This window comes from Zootermopsis nevadensis, unplaced genomic scaffold (genome assembly GCF_977971745.1).
Source record: "Zootermopsis nevadensis isolate Lab colony 2312 unplaced genomic scaffold, Znev_1.0 Znev_ptg000021l, whole genome shotgun sequence".
Classification (NCBI taxonomy): domain Eukaryota; kingdom Metazoa; phylum Arthropoda; class Insecta; order Blattodea; family Termopsidae; genus Zootermopsis; species Zootermopsis nevadensis.
The window spans coordinates 16860067-16883937 of NW_028259153.1; the positions used below are offsets into that span (position 1 = coordinate 16860067).

A 23871-nucleotide genomic window follows, 5' to 3' on the forward strand; every position below is an offset into this window, starting at 1 on the left:
AGATGGAACTTCTAAAATGGCATACATGTACTCCCAGAGGAAACAGATATTCTATAAGAAGCTCTATAAGGAGACCAGTTTCACTTCTGAACCATGGAAAAGGCTTCAAAGCACCCAATTATTATGAAAGAAGATAATTTAGGTTTATTACCGGAAATTGTCTTGCATTTCTTCAATCTCTTCTTCCAAATCTCTGAGCTCTTTCTTCATGTCTTCATTCTCATCCATCAGTTCCTCACAGAGTGTCTCAGCAGCCAGTAATTTGGTATGCATTTCATCAACAGTCCGCTGTGTGGCCATCTTGTCAGGTCGATTCCCCAGCTCCTCTTCCAGCTCCTTGACTCTCAGATTCAGACTCTTTTTGTCATCATGCAGATCTTCTGTTTGACTCTGCAACTCATTTACTTTCTGTTGCAGCTTCAGCACCTGTGATCACAATGAAACATTCCCAATTTGAGGAAACAGCAACATTACTTTGTTTATTTGTTCATTTACTAGATTACTGACTGATTAATGGGTTTCTTAATGGTCTCATATTTAAAAAGTAACTGATTAAAAACTGGAAGGCTGGGTTTGATTCTTGGACTTGACAAAGACCTTTATACTTACCACCACTGTATCCAGACTGGTTCTACGGAATATCTAGCCTCTTACCTATTGTTTCCTGAAGACCCTGTCATTGCGCACAAAATAGCTGGGGCACGAAGCTGATCATTTACCTTCGACTGATGCGAGGTCTAGAAAACAAGAGTTAAACCTCCACATTCCTATAAAATCTTATGGCATTGTGTATAGACACACTTCACCATTTCCCTAAATGGTGTAACAAGTTCATTCTTATTTTATTTGATAACAAACCTAATGAAATCCATTAAATTTTTGTACCTCAGAAGCAGCAGTCTTGCTGGGAGCTGTGTCCAAGGCTGCTATCCGACGCAGCAATATGTCACTCTTCTCCCTCTCCACTCGCTCACATCGTGCTCGCATTGTCTCCAGTTCCTGCTTCAAGCTATCAATCTGCTCCTGTGAAACAGACAACCTATACATTATACCAATGTTTTCAAAAACCAAATTTTGGTTTTAGACATTTTGATTCGTGGTTTATTTAAATACTTTCTTAACTGTACAGGTTTCATAGTACTGAATGGCAGGATGACTGTAAATGATGAACTGGGAAGGATATGGAAGGAAGTTATCATGGTCTCTTATAAAACATTATCTTAGTATTTTTCTAAAGCAAGCTAAGAAAATCCATAAAAATCCTGTTAAGGTAATTAGGCTTTGGGCTAATATTCAAATTCAGAACTTTTCAAATACAAAACTGCAACAATCAGTAAATTCGGTTAATTCTCTACATTAAACTTGTAAGCAAAGTGACTTTTAAATTTGAATACACTTGTTATTTATTTATTTTATTTTTCATGTTTATATTTGATTTTCCAATAGCAGGGCATCACCACAATTTAAATCTATATCTGCTACTTAACCATCCACACACAATAAATTCAACAAACCTGTAATTCATTCTCATTATTGTCAACTAGCGTTGTCTCTGTTGTCTCAGTCCCTGCTACACTTGACTGATCATCATCACTGTCTCCTTCTTCTTCACTGGTCCCACTACTGCCACTACTTCCAGATGAACTAGAGCCTTGTAAGGATAATGTTCCTGATGTCTTCTTGACATCTGTACTACTACTAATGCTGTTAGCTCCATTACCACTGGCATTTTTAGTTTTACTAGAAGATGATTTTCCTTTAGAAGATTTAACCTGAAGCAGAAAAGTGGCTATAACACCTTTCTTAGTCAAACTTCAGTTTTAAAACTGATGAAGCAGAAACAGCAGAGAAATTATGGTTGGAAAGAACAACATTGACAGAGGAAACGAAAACTTATCCTAACAAAGACCAGTGTCTCAATCTTCACAGAAACTCCATAGAAAAATAGTCCACAAGTGGTACAATGTTGTATTATCTATACTGAAGATTTAGTAAATCATTTTGAGATACATGTCCAGTAAACTCAACTACCAGCTTCCAGATACCGCATATAAATGTGATTTGGAAGGAATAAAGATCACTGTAGAACTCTATCTTCAATACAGTGCTCACCTGAATGATGAATTCCACTTCTGGGTTTGTGGGTTCCTCAACAGAATGCACTTCTTTCAGTGACTGTATCCTCAATCGACGTAGTTTTCCAACGTCCTTATTCTCACCACTGGTACCAGTGCTGCTTTTTGTGTTATCACAGAGATTAATTATTTATGAAACTGACACTTTCATAAAAATGTATAGCAGTTAATTTGTTCCAGTTTCTGTCACCTCTTCATATCCAGAAACTATTACTTAATTACCAGTCACACTCTTTAAACTTCACAAAATCATTACATATTACACACAATAAACTTGTCAAGTGAAATTAAGGTATAATTCTTTTCAAAGACAATTACATACTGAATAGCAATTTCCATCTGAAATCAGTCTTTCCTACATGGAATTTTATCTTGAGGAGCTTTGGATTCAATAAAATATGTACACTGCATTTAAATCCCCTACTTCTAGCTTGCCAATTTTGTCATGATTGTACAACAATTTAACTTCCTGGTATAGAATTTTCATTAATTAGTTGGTGCTCATACATGTGATAAAAATATTCCCTACTGTTATGGAATCAAAAACTTTGCTAACATCACAAATATCTGCCATTTGAACTTCTTTACACTGTCACTGTGATCAAAGAATGTAATTCTACTACAGAACCAAAAACTTCATTAGCATTATCACAAATGCCTGTCATTTAGTACAATTCACACTGTCACAACCTATTTAAAAAAAATTGTTAGCCCTCCTGAACTAAACACTAGAAAATGAATCTTTATATGTACAATATTCATTCCTGGCTCTTGTGATGAAAAGTATTGGATTATTTTTTTCCTTTTCTTAGTGGCACCTGCAGGAAAGCTAATTATTGTGTTGATAATTTGATGGATCATAAATATATGAGGGCAGTATTTCATTCATATACTTGTTTTAGTTCCCAAGATATCTTATCATGAAATATATAAAATAACTACTTTTTTAAGTAAGAGATCAGGTGTTACAAACACATAAGGTGGGTTGAAAGAGAGTTATCATCATCCTGCCATCTATGTCTGTTTCATCATACTAACCTCTCTACCTTATGTTTTCATACCACAATGTTGTATGCATCTTTTGTTTCCTGCATGCATTGTACATGTCCTGCCTGTCTAATCCTTGTTATACAAAATTCTTCAAAATTACAAATAATTCTTACCTTTGGCTCATACTTCTTCTTGAGGACCTAGTTTGCTTCGTTGGCTGAGTGGTGGTATGACTGGCTGCAGCTGCACTAGAAGTGCTTGTGCTGTTTTTTTCATTTTCTGCTGTTGATAAGGGTGTTTGATGATGGCGTAGTGTAAAGGAATCTGAAACCACTGGCTCTGGAGAATCTATTTAATGGATACATAAATGACTGGAATGAGTTAATGTTTCACGTTTATCAAGATATAAGAATGAGCTTACTATGTCCCAACACCGATCCTGACTCAGTGGCACAGTGAAAGTCAAAAAAAAACTACCTCAAAACTCTGACTTTCAGTCTTTAGAAGAACAACTTAGCCAGCAAAGTCACTAGTTTTGAACCTGGGCTTAATTCCCATCAGGAAGGTAACAACCTCCATCTAGTGTCAAGGTACAGAATGGATAAAGCTTAACTCCATCCCACCTCCTTAACATTTTCCTGGTTTGGTACTTACATATGTGGTCTAAATTATTCTTACATTATTTAGCTTTAAAAATAATTTAAATATGGCTACTAGTGTGTCATAAATGAATATACAGTTGGTTATATGATGGAAATCTTGCATAAAACTTTTCAAATTTGATTCTTATAGTCAGAACCAAAGTTGTTCCAGAGACAAAATAATATGTTTCTATATCTTGTTTCTAATTTCAGACCTGTCTGTAGGATTTTACACACACAAAGGGAGCAATGTAAAAACAATAAAAAAATTCAAGAATATCTAAGTACCTTGTCCAGTGTCCACTTGTGGTACTCTTCTCCTTCTAGGCAGTGTAAGACTGACTGTGGTAATATCTGCTCTTGTATCGTCATTCAGGTTTCCCAGATCAGGTGTTGAAGTCCAAGATGCAGCTGGCCTTCCACTGCTGAATCTGGGAAATGTATTTTGTTTTAATTTGATATATATCAGCACCCTTTTCATACCCTAAATATAATAAGTTTTGACATTATTTACTTCTCGTCACATCATAACATAAAATCATTTGAATCCCACTTTACTGTCCTACTTCAAGCGCGAGCAGCAATACCAGTATGTATAAGTAAAGAAACATTGTGTGTTATAATAACTATAATGTTGTATGTCTGAATACCCACTCTTGTTTTAATGCAAGCATTACCTTTGGATATTAGCCAATCATTCTACTTTTTTGGAAAAATACATATACATTCTGGAGGTTGCTTGTCTCAATCTTCACGTAGTACCCAATTATGAGATTTAGGTACTTGTGGGTTATCAGGATACATCGCTTTAAAAATAGGTTAGGTTAGGTTAGGTTAGGTTAGGTTCGGTTCATGTGTGTGGATAAATGACATATACTTGAAAGTTATTATATTTGATTTAAATAAATGACAACTAACCTAACCTAACCTATTTTTAAAGCAATGCGTCCCGAAAACCCACAAGTACCGAGTTTTAATATATACTTAGAGGTAGTTCGTATCACTTGAACCATAATAATAAGTCCAACAGAGTTGAACTTAGTATTATAATGCAATATTTTTGAAACAGCAAGACAAAATTTTAAACTGTTAGGAAAATATACCTGGATGTGAGTGTACCACTGCTGCCATACTTGGAGTTGTCTTCCCCTCGTGAACCTGAAGAGCCACCACTGCTCCAATTACGAGTACTGACACCACTGTTTGTGCTGCTAGAGCTGTCACTCCGATTGCCATCACGAGAACTAGATGTGAAAAATATGAGGAATGCACGCAAATAAGTATGATTTGAGGTTTTCATGGCAGTGAGTCTGAAGATGGCGGTTTCAGAGGTCCTTTCTACCTCCATCATCAGAGCGAAGAGTCATCAGATGGCAATATAACCCAGAAGACAGCCATCTTCCGACACAAATAAAATACAAGTATGATCTTGAGCTTTCACGGCGACTGTGTACAATAAAATCCTCTCGGGCTATCAGCCCCGTCAAGTGGTTGAAACATGAAGAGACCAACGTTTCGAGGTCAATCTCTGTCCTCGTCCTCAGGGTACTGAAGTGGTCGGGTCTCTCAACCGTGTCCGGCCCCTTGTGACTTAAATATTAAGGGGAGGTATTGTGAATATTGTCGAGTATTTTCGCCCTCGTTTAATGGCCCAAAGGACAACCAAAAATAACCTGAAAGGAGGGCGTGTAATTTCATTTCGCATTAGGCAGACTGAAAGCTTGGGAACCTGAAATCTCACGTACAGAGCTTGACTGCTATCTGGGACAGAAGCAGAATTCACTCAGTACTAAACGTAAGTACTTCACAAGTAACAATGTAAACAGAACTAAACTCGACAAATTTGTTAGTCATAATTTAAAAACCCAGTAGTTACAGACTTCTAATCTGTATAATTAAGTCCTAATTTACGGTTTCTGATATTGGCGAGAGTGTATCAAGACGTTACATGAAGAACTGTTATTTTTAGGAATTTGATAAATATGACTGCATGGGAAATTTAAACACGGATATTTCACTTCTGTTAATATGTCTCACTGAAAATCTAAACATTCCTCGCACCTAACTTCTCGACTGAATTTGCGTCAACGGAACGTCTGGGTGTTGTGAACATCCTACTGATCGCTACTGACATGTGTAAACAACAGCCGGTATTTATAACCTAACCGTATTTATTTACGTTTCTACAAGAGCTCACCACAACAATATGATATGCCATTTCCAGGACTAGATTTCAGTGCATATCTTTGACAAAGACCTGTTTGATGGCAACGGGATTATCTCCGTGGAAGACATCGTAGCAAATGCGGAAAAGTCTTATTTAAAGGAATGTGGAAAGGCTAATCCAACTTGCAGTACATCTATTTGCTAAATTCGTCCTTTGTAAATTAGTACACCAAGTTGTTCCTGAATTGTTTCCATTGCAGATACAAATTTTATCGTTACAAAATTAATCAAACTACGTATAAGAAACTGGAAGGTCATGATTTAATTTTCTAGCGTTTTATCAAATAAACTTCGCACAGAATATGAAGTCCAACAGAAGTAGTAGATTGTAATGAAAACCATATTTCATATCATGCACCATTTTTTCTACAATTAGCTTTTTTTCAAAATATCGATAATTTCGATTTTGATTCAAGTGAAGTAACAATACCAGACCCTCCAGGCAAATTCTGGCACGGTTCTTTAAATCAGGCCACAAATGCTTTTTCTGTATACTTTCTGATTCATCATTCAGCCATCAACCTATCATTAGACGCTGGCATTGGAGTCTGAGCTACTGAGAGCTTTTGAACGAAGGTCACAGATGAATAAAAAGTACTTTTTTTTTTTCAAATAATGCGATTTTAAGTTTTAATATTGTAATGTCATTATTTTTATATAGAGAGATTTTTTTAGCAAAATCCGAAAGACGATGTAAAAATCAGCTTTTATTTTTCTCGTTGCAGAACTGTTACAAATCAACAAAATATGAAATAATAATTCTTTTTGGGCTTTGAGGACGGAGAATGAATTTTTAGTACGAACACTAATACAACACTTGCCGAATTTTTTAAACGCTGTCTGAATGTTAACTACTTTAATATGTTTGTGTTGGCTGCTTGCTCAGTTAAGCGTACCGTGATGAGACTGAGTTCCAGGTTGACAGACTGGGAGACGACACCGTGGTCTCATCCCTCTTGAGCGCGTCTTGGTCCTTACGATAGCCATGCTCTTTGTAGTCTCTGTGGATCACAGAAGAAACACCATCGTCAATATCCGAACGACTGATACATTTAAAATATTGGGCCGATGAATGAGTTCCTTGTATATTACCGATTACAATTTGCCTAAGTATGGATGTTACTGCGACATCCGTGAAATTGAAGATGTTAAGGAAATGCACGGTCCGTGACTTACAAGGACACATTTAGACCATATGTCGGAGCCAGTCCGATAGCGAATAGTCTTAAAATAAGAAAAGGGAGAAACGTGCACAAATGCATGAATATCACGTGGGATCTTACGTTTATTTCACATCGACGCACGTTTCAGACATACGTCGGGACGAGTCCCACAGTTTTTAAATCAAAATGAAATCAATCTGAAGGTAGCTAGACGCTATCTGTACATCAAAAGTGTGAACTACATAGCAACACGAAGATGGCCGTCTTCTGGATTGTAACGCCGAGCAGTCTAGTAGAAATTTACTGACGTTTAAGAGGTTCTTGCTGCCACCATCAGAATGGCGATGTGTAAAAATAGAGGCAGCAAATACGTCTGAAACGTCGGAAAACTTTTACCAGACTACGACCCAAAAGACGACCAACTTCATACTCCTCGCCGTGAGAACCCCACATCTATTTAAAGCTAGTCGATCAGTCTATATGGGAGATGTCTACTTACCTAAAACACCTCTTACATCTTGTGGGCCACCGGACCTGAGGGTGGAAGCCGAGGGGACACAGCGGATCTCCTTTCGATGAGGGAATTATGTGATGCATTACGTTGTGACGTACACTTCGTCTGGAATAGATGGCAACAAAACGCACATGACCAGACACAAAATTTAAATATCTGGCGTATCTCCTGCACATCAATCAAACCCACTCATACGTCGACACCTTTGAAATTTTGCCATCATTATTATTTGCGATGTTCAATTATTGCACACTCTGCTATGCTGTTGTCAAACGATGAGCCGTAGATATACTCAGATACAGCAGAACTAATTTATACATCTGTTCAGCACCGGCACTTTGATAACTGCAAATAATATAAGCGCTCACCTCTCCACTCCTATTGGAGAGGGGATGTAACTTGTTTCTCAATTTATTTAACAACACCTTCTCACCTACATGGCGTCGAATTGGATAATGATTGTAAACGATGAATTGGTAATGACGTAAAAGTAGTGGCCTGTTTTCCTGGATGACTAAGGAAAACCACGGAAAGACTTAGGATAGCGTGCCTCCGGCATTGGAATATGGGATATTCCAAATGTGAAGCAGGACTACTAACCACTGCATCGTAATATTTCTTGTTTGTAAGGGTAAGTACCCTGTGTTCACAATCTCCGCTTAAGGGTCAACAGATTTGGGACGTAGGTATCTCCTGAACTGAACAAAACAATATAAAATTTGTGTTCTGAAAGCTACTTATGAAGAATTTCAGTCATTTATTCATTGGATTTGGTCAGTTTACTACTCGGCTGTTTCTGGCTGTTAGTAGAATCAGTCTTGAAGCTTCTAAATTGCCACGAAATCAGTCACAATTTTGCCAAATGCGTTTTCAGTTCTTAATATCGCTGAAAAATAATATTATGCAAGAAAACAATTTGTACCAGTGGAATAATTTACAGATACTTTAGAAAACTAATGTGCAGTTCATTCATGTTTTTGAATTAGATCCTATGCAGAATATTGGGGACTTTCGTGGCTTGAGACAAGAAGAATATATGAAGAAAATAAGTCTTTAAGAGGCCTACGCGATTATTTAAGTGGAAAAACTGAACTCCGCGAGAAAATTAAGGTTGATAATGTACGTAAAGAGACCATTAGATACAGTTTTGAGATGGTGGAATACGTTTCTGTCACATGTTCACGAACATCAGTAGATCCAGACATGAAAGGCCGTAGCTTCTAAGCGTCATATTTCAGGCTAAACGTAGAAAGGGTCAAATCCCTGTCTGTAATGCTGATAATATTATGGCAGCAGCTCCAACTACCACCGATTGTTGGCAACAGTTCAGGCCTCATGAACTGAAAGAATGGAAACGGCATGTCGTGAGGTGTCTGTCCTGCGACAAGAATAGTCAGTTCCTCCGGTCAGCTGCAATCCAGTAGGCACGAGATAAGCATGAGTCGTTATTTGTTCTGTAATTGTTTAGAAACAGGTAAGGTTGACCGCATTATTTCAGAGAACGAACCGCATTGTAAGAAAATATCATAAACCTTATAATATAAAGTAAGCCAATTCATGTTATTTATTCTGGCAACATCCACTGCCTTAACAAGCAAAGGCTCTGACTACAGATGAGAAAAATTCAAAGTTACAGCAAAGCCTCTACAAGACAGTGCTGGTAATTGCCAATAAACTAACAACTGCTCCCCACAAGTTATACATTATACCGATAATGAGCATACATCTAACCATAACACAATCAACGAAACACATTATCACTAACTGGCATTTATCTATAATTTATTGTGCCAAACGATATCTAACACTGCAAAATATATATTACCAATCATTACTAATCACTGGGAACATACATTATCATTACACAGGTTAATAAGGCGGAGACAACTATAGACAACTAAAAATCTCTCTGAAATGTGGCGATGTTAAATATTTGAGAATGACAGAAAGAACTCAAAATTACATTAAATGAAGAATATAAAATACCGGCATAAGAAACTAAAACTTTACACCTTCTTTTGCATGTGTGTGAAATCGTGTCTCTCACATTAAAGGAAGACCATAGATCGAGGGTGTCTGAGGAGTGCGTGTTGACCCAAGGGAGAAGTAAGAAGAGGCTTGAGAAAACTGCGTAACATGTGGCACTCGCGGGAGGATACTAAAAGCACACGCAGTTTTAGTACGGGAAGCTGAATGGACGACACCACTGGGTGGACCCAGGTGCAGATGGAAGATAAGATTAAGTCTGATCTTAAAGAAATAATGTGTGAGGGCGTGGATTGAATTAATCTGACTCACGATAAGGATGTGTGTCGGTAGCTTGAATTTTACTGTGATGAACCTACGGGTTCCACAAAATACGAGGAATGTGACACGCTAAGCGATTATTAGATTCTCAGAAGGACTCTGTTCCATGTAGTTAGAATTTGAAGATTTCTGTCTTCTGGGTTGTTGCGCTGTGTAGTCTGGTCGATGTAAACCAACGTTTCAGAGGTCATACTGCCTCCATCATCAGGGCGATTCAATGATGACGGAGACAGTATGACCTCTGAAACGTTGGTTAGCATCAACCAGACTACACAGCGCAACAACCCAGAGGACAGAAATCTTCATACTCATCGCCCTGATGATGGAGGCAGTATGACCTCTGAAACGTTGGTAAACATCGACCAGACTACACAGCGCAACAACCCAGAAGACAGAAATCTTCATACTCACGGCTGTGAAAACCTCAAATCTTACACAGTTAGAATTTATATAAATATTTATATATATTGATTGAACCAGCAGAAGAGAATATGGCCCCCACCGCTACCAAAAGGAATCACATCAGGTAGCTGAAATATGGCGAACAGCAGGCGTGTAATGCGTATTGCAGAGAGAAGAGGAAGTCAGACGTAAACAAACTGTTCCGGAGAAGGACACGGAACGAAGCGGATCCAGGTTCAATGTAAAGTTCATGCTTCTTCCCCCTCCTCTTCCCCTCATCAAAGAGCCAACTCAGTATCGCTTTTTATTTGCGGCGCGTGTATTTATATCTGCCGCACTGTTCACTCAAACCAAGTACCGCAAGTAAAGCACGAAACAATAAAAATAACCAAAGAAACTGTGAGTGCAACACACGTTAGTTAAGTGCTAAAAATGCACGTAGCGGCTTAGGCAGCAGCAACGTGTCTGACTTGTAAGCCCGTCCGTAATGTGCTCTGTTCGAATCTCTCCTGCATTAACTCAGATTATTCAACAACGTTCTTTAAACTACAGTGACTATGCAGCGTCGAATTAGCTTGAATAATTTCGAAGGCCACTTGGAGGTACAATTCAGGAGGTACTTGCCTGAAGAAAATCACGTTTCATTAAACAGGTTCTCACAGCGGCGACTATGAATATGGCTGTCTTCTGGGTTGTGAGCCGTGTAGTCTGGTAGAAGTTTATCGACGTTTCAGAGGTCCTTGCTGCCTATCACTACTCATTGCCCTAATTATACAGGCAGAAAGCACCTCTGAGACGTTGGTCAATTTCTACGAGATTACACGGTGCAACATTTCGGAAAAGTTATACTCGCCGCCGTGAGAACTTAAAATCCCACTTCATATGTGCCGTTTACAAGGAAATATTATCAGATACCGTCACTGCTTAAACAAAAGACTATTCTGTGTTGGGAACTATTTATACGACAGCCAGAATCACGCCTTCATAAGCCTGAGCGGACTTTTGTTTTTACGTGTTACAATTCAAGACGCATCTACGTAGCTGAAAACGAATTTTCCATATCGATAGGTCTATAGGAACCATTATTTCTTAAAAACGTTGTTGTATTGCAATGCAGCTGTTAATGTGATGGTTTGTTTTTGGAATAAGTTCACAGTTCTCTCGCCTCTTCATACAGTGGGCATATATGCTGCGCTTTTAGTACGTAAGCTTTTGGACAGACATCGAGACTAAAATTAACTCAGGATTGCAAGCTCCTACCCCTTGCCTGGTTCTACAGATCATCACCTGGAAATCAAACCGAACGAAATTCTTTTCAGAATCTTGAAAAGTTACACAATGTAGTCACTATTTAATCAAAAGTTACCCTTAAGAAAGTAATATTATCATTGGTAAGACGCCAGACAAAGATATAAACGTCTGTAAATATATTCATTCTTTTAAAATTACAAGCATCAATACCATACGGCATATTAAGTTAACAGAGAATTTTTGTATTACGCATGTAGGGTCGAATTAGACAGGAAAATGAAAATGAATTATGTACGTTTTATATATCTCTGAATTCTGATGTAGGCAGTAATGGTCGACTTCAAGTTCATGTTGTGCTAGGTATAATACCGCTTTTTCAATTGTGTATTTCAGGCCTATATGACGACAAAATGTAAGATGGCTGTGAAAGGTAAATTGGATAGGATATGAAGCAAGAAGTTCGTGACCTAGTTAGAAGTACTTTTCCAGCATTAGCCTACAAGGTCTTAGAAAAAACACAACAAATATCATATCAGTCAGAATAACCTGTTTACATTCCAAGATTGGATTCCGCTACCATCAGAACAAGAAACACGAGTCAAGAAGTTCTATAAGACTGCTTAAACGTAATGTCCCGGAATTTCACCGTAGATGGTGAGGAAATTGTCAGTGTTCTATAGCCGATAACTGTAACAGTCGCTCACATTATAGGTCTACAGCGTCGAAAAATTGGCTAATGAAGGAAATTATGTTGAAGTAAACTATCACAGCGTAATTCAACGAACCATAAAGGCAGTTTTAAGTGACGACAGCCACTTTCTGGGCCGCGGTTTGAACCCGGGACTTCAGGAATATAAAAACAGGACTGACAACGACTCGGCTGCTGCGTTCAATATTAAAAATATTAAATCCTTGATTTATAAAGAAAGACTGAATTGTAAACAAAGCATCGTCAACATTGTTAATTTGTATAGAAATAAAATATCGAATCTCGTAACTGAGGTTTTCCGTAATTATTCTCACCTTTTGCAGGCGAACACAAAAAAGTAATTTCAGGTAACTTCCAAGCTCATTCGATACTTGAATTAATCTGTGCAATTGAGCAGGTGTTGTTAAATAATTCATAATTGTTGCATATACTAATCGAGTGTTCTTAATGCATTAATAGAATAATCATAAATTTGTAGCAAGTTATATTAAATAAAAAAACATATTTAATTCAACAATTCTGTAATCTGTGTTTGAAAATAAAGAATTTTAACCAGCCTTAGTAGTGTGGGCATCTAAAGTTAATTTGTAGTGGTTTGCATTCCGGATAGTAGACCAACCTGAAATAAGTCACATTCAGTGTCAGGTTTAGAGGAAAGTGTTAACAGTTTATGGTAGCAGGCTTAAGTGTTAATAAACAAATTCAGCACAATTATAAAGTTGCCCCAATTATTTTCGTGTTCTTAATATGCTGTGTAAATTAACGGATAAGAGAATTAATTCTTTTCAAGTATGTGGCATAATATGCCACGACGTGGCTGTCTTACCGATCATTACAAACAACACGTCTTTTCGTACCAAGGGATTAAGTTAACCCAATACAATTACGCTAATACTGAACGAAAAATTAAAATTTCCCAGTTAAAATTCCCCACGGAGCGAATGCTTAGTTAAACTGTTCACATGTTTTCTTTTATTATTCAACTCTACGTTTGTACATTTTTCGCAGTTCACTGATCGAAGCCTTTATTTTTCTGAGACACGAATCTAATTTAAAAACATTCACGTAAAACAAAATTAAAAATTTTCCTTCGGTATAAGGCCCGTCTTAAGGAGTTATAATACTTTATTTAAGTGAATATAATTTATAAACCTCTCGGCAATGCTGTAATCATAAAAACTCAATACTTACGTTACCTACTGAGATCAAGGACGCTGGAATTTGTGTAGCAAATTCTTCGAAATAAATATTCCTCTGCAACCAACAGCTGGCAGTATTCACAATACTACTTCACAAAAAATGCGTATCAACACTTGAATGAAAACAACACAATCACTAAATCGCAAGAATTTGTTTGTTTTTAAACAGCTGAAACAAATGGAATATTCTGAGAACAAATGTATTTATGGAACAAAGTAAAATGCCTACTCTGGAGTATTTAGTATAACATTCCGTTGGTGAAAAGTAAAAACACTAACAACCTTTTTACGTCTTGTCGGGTTTTCGTAGTAATTCTAAAAATGAGAAGATTAAAGTTCTTCTGCGCTAAATTTATTTCTAAATAGGATTTTCTTACGTTCCTTCAGCCAAGCGGGAGCTAAATGGGTTACTATAGGCCTAACGAGACTACATCCCTGGCTCACGAGCGTGGCACAGTGCCAAGATGGTCCAAATAGTTCAACAACTTGACTGTTGGCGGCAGTGTGCGATGCAAACTAAACGATAGTACCTTCAAATTCCGGCAGATTGGCCTAGGCAGTATATTCCGAATACGAAGCTTCGTTATAAAAACAAATTCAGCAATTGAAGTTTCCACAATTTTCTATGAAAATGAAACTTGAGTTACAAAGGGGAATTAAAAAAGTAATCACAGTATTGGGATATTTATGTTTCATGGTTGGAGACACTGCTGAGGCCTGTTGATACCGTACCTCAAGATCAGACAGCGACATGCTGCGAGTGTGGTTCAGTCGTAGTCCATTTGTGCCGAGTGACTGTGGCGTAAAGATGGTTGCTACACTAGAGATTTGCACCAAGGACGAGCAACATTAAAGCTCAGTCCTCCACGATTTCCGAAATGGTTACACTACAGTTTCACAGGATAATTGCTTGAGTACGCTCCATGGTTTGTTCGTTTGTGGATATGGATGTTTGTGCTTGCCTGTCTACCTCAACAGGGCTGGTTTGGTTGCTTTTAAACATTTCGGCACCCCTGTACACACTTAATTCTTGAATATACACGTAACTGAATATATTATTTAAATATAATATATAGATGGCACAGCTAAAATCTTTTCATACACGACTTGATCAATCAGACGAGTTGGGTTATCGACTGGGATCCTTCTCAAACATAGGCTATTATGGTTTATACATAAAGTGTTTGAAAATTCTTACCAACCTTAGTCAATATCTGTAAAAATTTAAAGTTTACAAACACTCAAACTGTAAAATTATTTTAAAACTTTTAAGCTTCGTTCTTAAATTATGACACATTCTGTTCGCTTCAGTAGATCTTCTATATTAACTCCAAGGAACAAAGTTCTTCTTTAGAAGCTAACAGTCGTTTAGATAGTCATTTTGTGACCAGAAAATCCATTATCGTGTTCTGAAAAGACCGCCACATAAACCCATCAATCTACAGTATCTCAAACTTTTCCCTTTATATCCATTTTTAAAAAATAATCTAATGTAAGTGTAGGCCTTCCTACTCATCTATTTCCTTTATATCTTCCAATAAAAATTGATTTGCTTATTTCGGATGAACATATTATTTCCACCTTCACTACAGCTACCCTGGCGTCACAACCCAGAAGATCACGATCCAAATAATCCAATAGTAAGCATTACATTCCGTTGTATTAACATTTAAGGAGTGATATTATCGATTAATCTTTAAATTAACTCGTGCTGATACTAGATACAACGACGTTCCGAATGGTTGTAGCGGTTTTTAAATTCGCATTCTTTAACAATCATTTATTGAATCAAACACTTCTCTGTGTGTATGACGAAACACTTTATCGCCATCAGTTGTTTCAAGACATCACTGATTCTGATATAAAAGTGAGATGTGGCGGCTGCACTTAGCAGACAACAGACGTTATATCGCTACAGCGTGCGAGCGCTGTTCTGCCACTGCTGATTAGCGCGGCGCTACAGGAGTAGAACCCTGAGGACTGGTGGAAGAAGGCGGTCGTGTATCAGGTCTACCCGCTCTCCTTCAAGGACAGCAATGGAGATGGCAACGGAGATATCAAGGGTAAGTATAGCAGCAGATCTTAGAGTGTCATTCCCCCCTGAAGTATTATCATACCACTATATTTTTACCTAATACTGGCGAATTAACAAGCACGTCTGAAACTTCAACAAACTTCCACCAAAACACATGGCGCAACAAGCCAGGAGACAGCCATCTTCAGCTTGCAGACATCGATACTATGCATTATAAGAAGTTACGAGACCCAATTTTGTCTGTGCCTGATTTGTTGCTGTAGGTAACACGGAGAAGCTGGACCTCCTAAAAGACCTGGGGGTGTGTGCAGTGTGGCTGTCTCCAATATACAAGCCACCGATGGTGGACGATGGATACGATATGTCGGACTTCAATGACATAGACCCAAGTTTTGGAACTCTCGATGACTTCGATCAACTAAAAGTGAAAGAAAACGAACTGGGCAAGTATAAAAAGTGTCCTACGGCACCGTGGCTTACTTAAGATGGTAGCGTTTCCCACAAAAACAAAGGGGCATTGTTCCAAAAATTGGACAAAAACAACAACCTTCAATAAGCTGACAATTATTTACTAGAAATATATAAACATAGCTTTACAGTCTTTATCCCACACACACGAGAGTTACAGAGAGCTATTCGTTATTTATGAAAGTAAAATTGAACATTAAGGTACAATCTAGAGTTTTGTTAGGATATGAGAAGTCTCAGAATAGGTATGAATTTCGCAACAGTTTCGAAAGAGTTAGTCTATCACGATCGCAACAATAACAACTTGAAAATGTGCCACAATAAAGCTGGTTTGTAAAATATCTTTGGACAGAATGAATAATGGGGTGTACTTCAATCTTCAAAACTGTTTTGTAAGTTACGTGTTCACCATAGCCAATTATTAAAGTTGCTGTAAGTGTTGACTTTTACGCCGAAAAACACAAAAACACCTTCAAGGATAAAGAGCTCATCAGTATTGGATTTTTACTAATCAGACATTCCTCTGTCCAGGGAGCTGGAAGGTGCCGAGATTTTTGTCGTAGTTATCAACGTGAGCGACAGCACTGAGAGGTGGACGACTTACCGGAGACCCCCACACTCTACACAGCCAGCGTCGGATCGCGTTTCGTCCCGGGGTAAAAATCAAAGCTACTTCTCTCTGTTCTGATTTGCCTTTATACAAGTAAGAACTTCAACAATATGCTCACTTATTCGATAACGACTTATCAGTTGCATCAGCCACTTGGCGTCCAATAATGCGATGACTATAGAGGGCAAATGGACAAAACAGTGAAAGGAACAAGCCGTAGCCTATTTTAATATACTGATACATTTAGAGAATATTTACAGAAGTTTATTAAAGAGGTGGAAGAACGAAATATGAAAAGATCTTAAGAATTTAATATTCGGGCATTCGACTAGTATAGAAAAAAAAACGAAGAAAGCATCTGCCAAGAAGTTAGACAGACGCTTACTTTCCCACTGAGGACCATCTATATTCGCTTCTATTTAGTTTAAAAGAACATGCACAAATTCCTATCCGCACGTGATAAGAAATAATCTTTTCCACAGCGAACAGGCCCTACGGACGCCGCTGTGCTCACCAAGTGACCGTGACTCAATGAAGGCAATGCCGAGTGAATTCATCTTAAACACACGCTGTCATCAATGAGTTTTTTTTTTACCTTTTTGTCAGAGAACAAGTACGCAGTTACTCCATTGATATGTATAACTCTTATCAAATAAATACTGCATATGTTCACTGTTGTGTTGTTGATTTAAAGTCCTCACTTCGCACGACAATGTAAAATAGTGGATATAAAATTAGTTATGAATATTTTATTATCTACTTTTCCGCAGATGGTGGCTGTAAAATAAATGTTTGCAGAATTTTAGTTGGACTTTCTTGTAAGGTTAGTGGGGAGAAGAGACAAAGATGTGTTATGCGACCTCTGTATCTTCTCTCTACTTAAGGAAATAAGTTTTATTATAGTGCTGGACTGGACTGGTCGACGAAGACAAGGATCAGGGTAATGCACTGGTTTTAGCGAGCTTATATTACAGGCTAGGAATTTATGTTGCTCATTTGAGTGTGTATTAAGTAAGAACTTTGACGTCTGTTATCAACATTATTTGCAATTCCTTAGAATCATAAAACGAGATTAAGGGAGCCATTAAACGAGACATTAGCACGCACTTTCCTCATTCTTCCCCATATACCACTGAGAATACAACACATTTAACACCAAAATAAATGACGATTTATTCGGTCTGAGAAGAAAATGGCAGGGACTGTGATTCGCTTTGTGTTACTCGTCTCATTATCAGGTAAGTCTCTCTGCAGATCCTGTTGGTAATGTTTCTGGATACGTTAAATATTTGTGAAATGTTGTGTTACACCGTATTTCCGAGACATTCTTCTTTTACGTTCGTGTTAAAGCACTGCCACTTTATGCAGATCCAACTTTTAAACACTCTGCATTTTTTTTAAATGTTCGTTGGTGTTGGACTACATGATTGCAATAAGAATTATTCGTCATCAGGCCCGTAGAAATTATACGTAAGTTACTGAACGTTTCGATGAGAATAATAGAAGATATAAAATGTTGCTTAAAGTCACCAATACGTTTAAAATATAGGCCTATATATACGATTCTATTAAAAGACGATAGGTGCCTCCATGTTACGTAGAGATGTTGGAAGTCGGGCATGAATAGATCAAGTTGAAATATGACAGGGAACTTCAACACAAAAATGGCTAGTGTGAACAGAATTAGTGCTTGCATGTTAGCGAATATTATTTCTCTTAAATAAGAAATTGAGGAACAATTATATTTCTTAATCTCCTCGATTTAATAAAGTCGATTAAATTTTCTCATTATTTAGTTTCCTCCTCTCCTACCAAATTCGTTTCTGGTAAACTATTTTTTATTATAAATTTATTTTTTAATGAAACGTATATTTTTTCAGAAATAATGTTTAAAACTTTTATACAATAAATAAATGTTGGACTTTGTTTGTAATAATGATAAAGTGTTCTGTTTTCTTTGCGGTTCTGGTTGAAATCTTAAATATTATTTAAATGAGCTTCGACTTCAAAGGCTTAATCATCCCATCATTAGTGAATATACAGTCTCAGATACTGACACGATTGTTAAATAAACTAACATACAAACAGGATCACGCACGCGTAAGTGTGTGTCTGTATCTGTTCTTGAAGTCAGAATATGTCAAACTAGGTAAGTCGTATATGAGTAAATTACGTGCCCTCAGTGATATTAATAAAGAGCTCCGTTGCTATTTTGGATATTAATCCAATGTAATGTAATTCCTAATTATTAGCCTAAAGTCAATTTTGTCTAAACTTAATATGAAAAGGTTACCAAACGCAATGCAAGCATTGATTTCGAATCTAGCTGTGCAACAAATTAAACGTGGTAATGAGAGAGGATATCTGAAACTTTGAGCGCCTGTACATCAGAGATGTGTTTTCAGAATTTTATATCGGCCTTTATGTTATGTTATTTATTTATGAAGAATAACACGAATACAGCGTGGAATATTCAGATTTGTTTGATTCATATAATCCATTAGACCCTGTAGAGTTCAATTTTTCTGTCAGTTATGAAAGAATCCACATATATTTAAAAACAACTCTAGAAAAAAAAATTACCATCAGCGAAACTCTTGGGCCATATTCATCAATAACAATAAGGAAATTATTAACATACATATCGTCCGACTTTAGTCAATATTTAACTAAACTCACAATTCATGAAACAGTATAACTATAAAGTGAAATAATATTTTTTTAAAACCAGTGGTAGCAGCAAATTCAACTTATTCCAGCAGCCAACTACTAGGAAGCACTACGGAAATTCAGAGTACCACATCAACTGAAAGTAGCCCACAATCGACAGCAAGTAATACGTACCCACCAATTAAATACAACAACAGTGTTGACCAAACCACTTATACCAGCAGCCCAATATCTGGAAGCACTACGGAAATTCAGAGTACCACATCAACTGAAAGTAGCCCACAATCAACAGCAACTAAAACGTACACACCAATTAAATACAACAACAGTGTTCACCAAACCACTTACACCAGCAGCCCATTATCTGGAAGCACTACGGAAATTTGGAATACCACATCAACTCAAAGTAGCCCACAATCAACAGCAACTAATACGTACACACCAATTAAATACAACAACAGTGTTGACCAAACCACTTATACCAGCAGCCCAATATCTGGAAGCACTACGGAAATTCAGAGTACCACATCAACTGAAAGTAGCCCACAATCAACAGCAACTAAAACGTACACACCAATTAAATACAACAACAGTGTTCACCAAACCACTTACACCAGCAGCCTATTATCTGGAAGCACTACGGAAATTCAGAGTACCACATCAAATGAAAGTAGCCCACAATCAACAGCAACTAATACGTACACACCAATTAAATACAACAACAGTGTTGACCAAACCACTTATACCAGCAGCCCAATATCTGGAAGCACTACGGAAATTCAGAGTACCACATCAACTGAAAGTAGCCCACAATCAACAGCAACTAATACGTACACACCAATTAAATACAACATTGTTCACCAAACCACTTATACCAGCAGCCCAATATCTGGAAGCTCTACGGAAATTCAGAGTACCACATCAACTGAAAGTAGCCCACAATCGACAGAAACTAATACGTACACAACAACGAAATACAACAACAGTGTTCACCAAACCACTTATACGAGCAGCCCATTATCTGGAAGCACTACGGAAATTCAGAGTACCACATCAACTGAAAGTAGCCCACAATCGACAGCAACTAATACGTACACACCAACTAAATACAACAACAGTGTTCACCAAACTACTTATACCAGCAGCCCATTATCTGGAAGCACTACGGAAATTTGGAATACCACATCAACTGAAAGTAGCCCACAATCGACAGAAACTAATATGTACACACCAACTAAATACAACAACAGTGTTCACCAAACTACTTATACCAGCAGCCCATTATCTGGAAGCACTACGGAAATTTGGAATACCACATCAACTGAAAGTAGCCCACAATCGACAGCAACTAATACGTACACACCAACTAAATACAACAACAGTGTTCACCAAACTACTTATACCAGCAGCCCATTATCTGGAAGCACTACGGAAATTCAGAGTACCACATCAACTGAAATTAGCCCACAATCGACAGAAACTAATACGTACACACCAATTAAATACAACAACAGTGTTCACCAAACTACTTATACCAGCAGCCCATTATCTGGAAGCACTACGGAAATTCAGAGTACCACATCAACTGAAATTAGCCCACAATCGACAGCAACTAATACGTACACACCAACTAAATACAACAACAGTGTTCACCAAACTACTTATACCAGCAGCCCATTATCTGGAAGCACTACGGAAATTTGGAATACCACATCAACTGAAAGTAGCCCACAATCGACAGAAACTAATATGTACACACCAACTAAATATAACAACAGTGTTCACCAAACTACTTATACCAGCAGCCCATTATCTGGAAGCACTACGGAAATTTGGAATACCACATCAACTGAAAGTAGCCCACAATCGACAGAAACTAATACGTACACAACAACGAAATACAACAACAGTGTTCACCAAACCACTTATACGAGCAGCCCATTATCTGGAAGCACTACGGAAATTCAGAGTACCACATCAACTGAAAGTAGCCCACAATCGACAGCAACTAATACGTACACACCAACTAAATACAACAACAGTGTTCACCAAACCACTTATACTAGCACCCCATTATCTGGAAGCACGGGACGTAATAGCACCATGACTTCTGCCACTTCAGAGGACATTACAGACGTTAGAAATGCCACGACATATCGTCCTACTCTTCAGACCGTCACCCGTAAACCTCTTGGTAATGTCTGTCCCATAACTGTGGGATGCATGTCTCTGGTAATATCGGCACAAATAATGTGCTTGCTGCCTTAGTTAAAACATATTTCAGACAACTGATTCTTTCATTGTTTGATCGAATATTTAGTTTCCAGGACTAAGTCTTAAGTGAGACATTATATGTTGCAGTATAAAACAAATTATTACTTGTGAACTTCTTTCTGTCGGTGCTGCGACGTTAAACTGTACGATTCTTATGCATGTTTCAAAAAAAAAAAAAAAAACACTCAACAGTGTGCCGTTACAGTTATAACAAGTGAAAATCTATTCAAACAATTCAACGCAATTCAATAAAACTAGTTACCATAAATACATTTGCTACTTGTAGAGACTGGTTTAGAATTTGCATGGAAGGACAGAGGAACATGTGAATAATATCGGTCAGGATATCAGTTCCAGTGCTGTGATACGAAGAGAACATCTGCCGTGCGATTAAATCGTCTTCACGATTATTTCATAATATGGAAATGGAGAATATTATGTAGTAAGGAGCTTGGTTTAGTGTAGTTAAGAGCAACCGAATAAAGGTTTTTGATGTGGAATCGTTGTGTGTCACTCGCCACAGACAATAGTTAATACAATTGTTTTGAAATTTTATGGAAGATAGCAAATCTTTAATTGGAAATCTGATACGAGCAGGTTTGTGGGGAATTGAACGGCAAATGCAGTGATGCTTTGATAGCGTCCCCCCCACCAAAGTTTACTATCGGACACTTCTTCTTTTCGCAACCATGTTCTATTTCAGTTTAATGTGAGTGTATTTTATCTATAATAACGTCAATTAAACTGCTTTGTTCTAACCCATAAACATTGCGTACAGACAGCCTGAGACTCATGACTCACACATTTCCAATTTCATTTGTTTTATTATCAGGAATGTATAAATTAAACGCACATAAGTGTGTTTCTCTAATTAACATTTATTACTGAACGCACTTATTATTGAATACAAATTATGTGTAATTTCGTGTGGAATTGTGGTATTGGTTTCTTCATATTAACTGCCTACACTCTTCTTCTAACAAATCAGACCTACCCTACGGTTTTAATGTACTGATGGCTCAGCATGGGCAAACCTTTGTGCTGGTTGGGGATGACCCTACATCCCGTTCCGACACCACTTATTGCGAAAACTCTAGCTCATAGAAGAGTTAGTGATGCTGATAATAATCAGAATATCACCTTTTTAAGGAAATGCCATATAAAATTCTCCTAATATTGTTTACAAATTGTTAGGTCGACCTACACTTAAAATGTTACAATTTTTAAGTTTCTATGTTCTACCCGTTTCGAAAGCCACAGAACTATCCGCAGGTGATAAAGTACAAATTAGGTGGTTGCAGAGACAATTACACAAACAGACGAATTTTATTTCTTCTAGTACATAAATTGTAAACATGTGTCTACCTGTCACGTGCGTGTTTATAAATGTAAACATCCGGATATGAAACCGTAAAAAGTCAAAATTCAATCGCACTGTATCTGCATGTAGAAATAAAGGAGGGGCAGTGCAATCGCGGAAGAGCGCAGACTCCAATAGTCCGGCTTACGAGATGCGATCGGAAAGTTTCTAGACTGCGCCTAGAAAAACCCGTACACTTATCTCAGGTATTAAATTCATCCATCACCCTCGAAGTAGTTCCCCTGGGAGTGAACACAACGGTCCCAGCGCCGCTGCCAAGCCTCGAAGCATCCCTGGAAATCTTTCTTTGTCAGCCTGTCAAGCACCATCTGCGATTCTGCCTGAATCTCTTCTATCGTCTCAAATCTCCTTCCCTTTAGCTGAATTTTCATCTTTGGGAAGAGGAAGAAGTCACACGGAGCTAAGGAGGGTGCGGAATGACGGCCATGGTGTTTGAGGCCAAAAACTGCCGAACTTTGAGGGCGGTGTGCGCTGGCGCGTTGTCATGATGCGTCGCATGTGGAGTTCTTCCTTTAGAATCAGCTGACAGATCCCATAGCCTATCCCAACAATGTCGCACAAGTCGTTGATGGTACGACGTTGATCTTCGTGAATGGCCTGCCGAATCTTCGTAACATTTTCGGGCGTTGTGCTCGAAGATGGTCGTCCAGAACGCTCGTCATCATCGACAGAGGTTCGGCCATTTTTAAAACGTGAATGCCACACAAAAGTTTGTGCACGACCCATTGCGGACTCCCCAAATGCTTGCTTTAGCATTTCATAGGTTTCCGTAGCAGTTTTGGCGAGTCGTTGGCAAAATTTGATGCACACGTCATTCCGAAATCGCAGGAGGGTCGGTGTAATGCACTACCAAAACGCCCGTAACTAAGAAACAAATGCTAATTCGATGATGCCGG

At 37.9% G+C, this 23871-nt stretch overlaps 2 protein-coding genes and 1 long non-coding RNA gene across 10 annotated transcripts in view; 2 read left to right on the forward strand and 1 right to left on the reverse strand.

The window, feature by feature from the left end:
• The window catches only part of LOC110839191 (uncharacterized), a 49441-nt gene extending 35772 nt beyond the window's left edge, over positions 1-13669 (reverse strand). For 4 of the 7 annotated variants that reach the window (XR_015536115.1, XM_087352506.1, XM_087352505.1 and 1 more), the window contains exons 1-10: positions 13530-13669; positions 7655-7774; positions 6889-6993; positions 4870-5010; positions 4055-4197; positions 3299-3473; positions 2113-2236; positions 1515-1772; positions 886-1023; positions 152-426 (exon numbers count right to left, since the gene is read on the reverse strand). Coding sequence is in view for 6 of the 7 variants with exons in the window: in XM_087352506.1 (XP_087208632.1) it covers positions 152-426; positions 886-1023; positions 1515-1772; positions 2113-2236; positions 3299-3473; positions 4055-4197; positions 4870-5010; positions 6889-6993; positions 7655-7752 (1457 nt within the window). In the remaining variant the exon portion in view is untranslated. Of the gene's footprint in view, positions 1-151; positions 427-654; positions 737-885; positions 1024-1514; positions 1773-2112; positions 2237-3298; positions 3474-4054; positions 4198-4869; positions 5011-6888; positions 6994-7654; positions 7775-13529 lie in introns of those variants that run through there. The other 3 variants (XM_087352504.1, XM_087352503.1, XM_087352507.1) reach the window with 3 other exon arrangements.
• Positions 9079-17322, forward strand: LOC110839194 (uncharacterized). Of its 2 annotated transcripts, XR_015536120.1 has the most exons (6): positions 9079-9143; positions 9724-9889; positions 12023-15600; positions 15836-16019; positions 16576-16696; positions 17133-17322. It is a non-coding gene; the product is annotated as an uncharacterized LOC110839194 (long non-coding RNA). The 2 variants fall into 2 exon arrangements; XR_002546382.2 differs by lacking the exons at positions 9079-9143; positions 9724-9889 and adding an exon at positions 10246-11769.
• A 378-nt stretch (positions 17323-17700) lies between these two features.
• LOC110839203 (uncharacterized) lies at positions 17701-21755 on the forward strand. The gene is made up of 2 exons (XM_022083140.2): positions 17701-17888; positions 19382-21755. Exons 1-2 carry the CDS (start codon positions 17843-17845, stop codon positions 21586-21588), a joined length of 2253 nt encoding a protein of 750 aa, XP_021938832.2. The 5' UTR covers positions 17701-17842; the 3' UTR covers positions 21589-21755.
• Positions 21756-23871: the final 2116 nt, after the last annotated feature.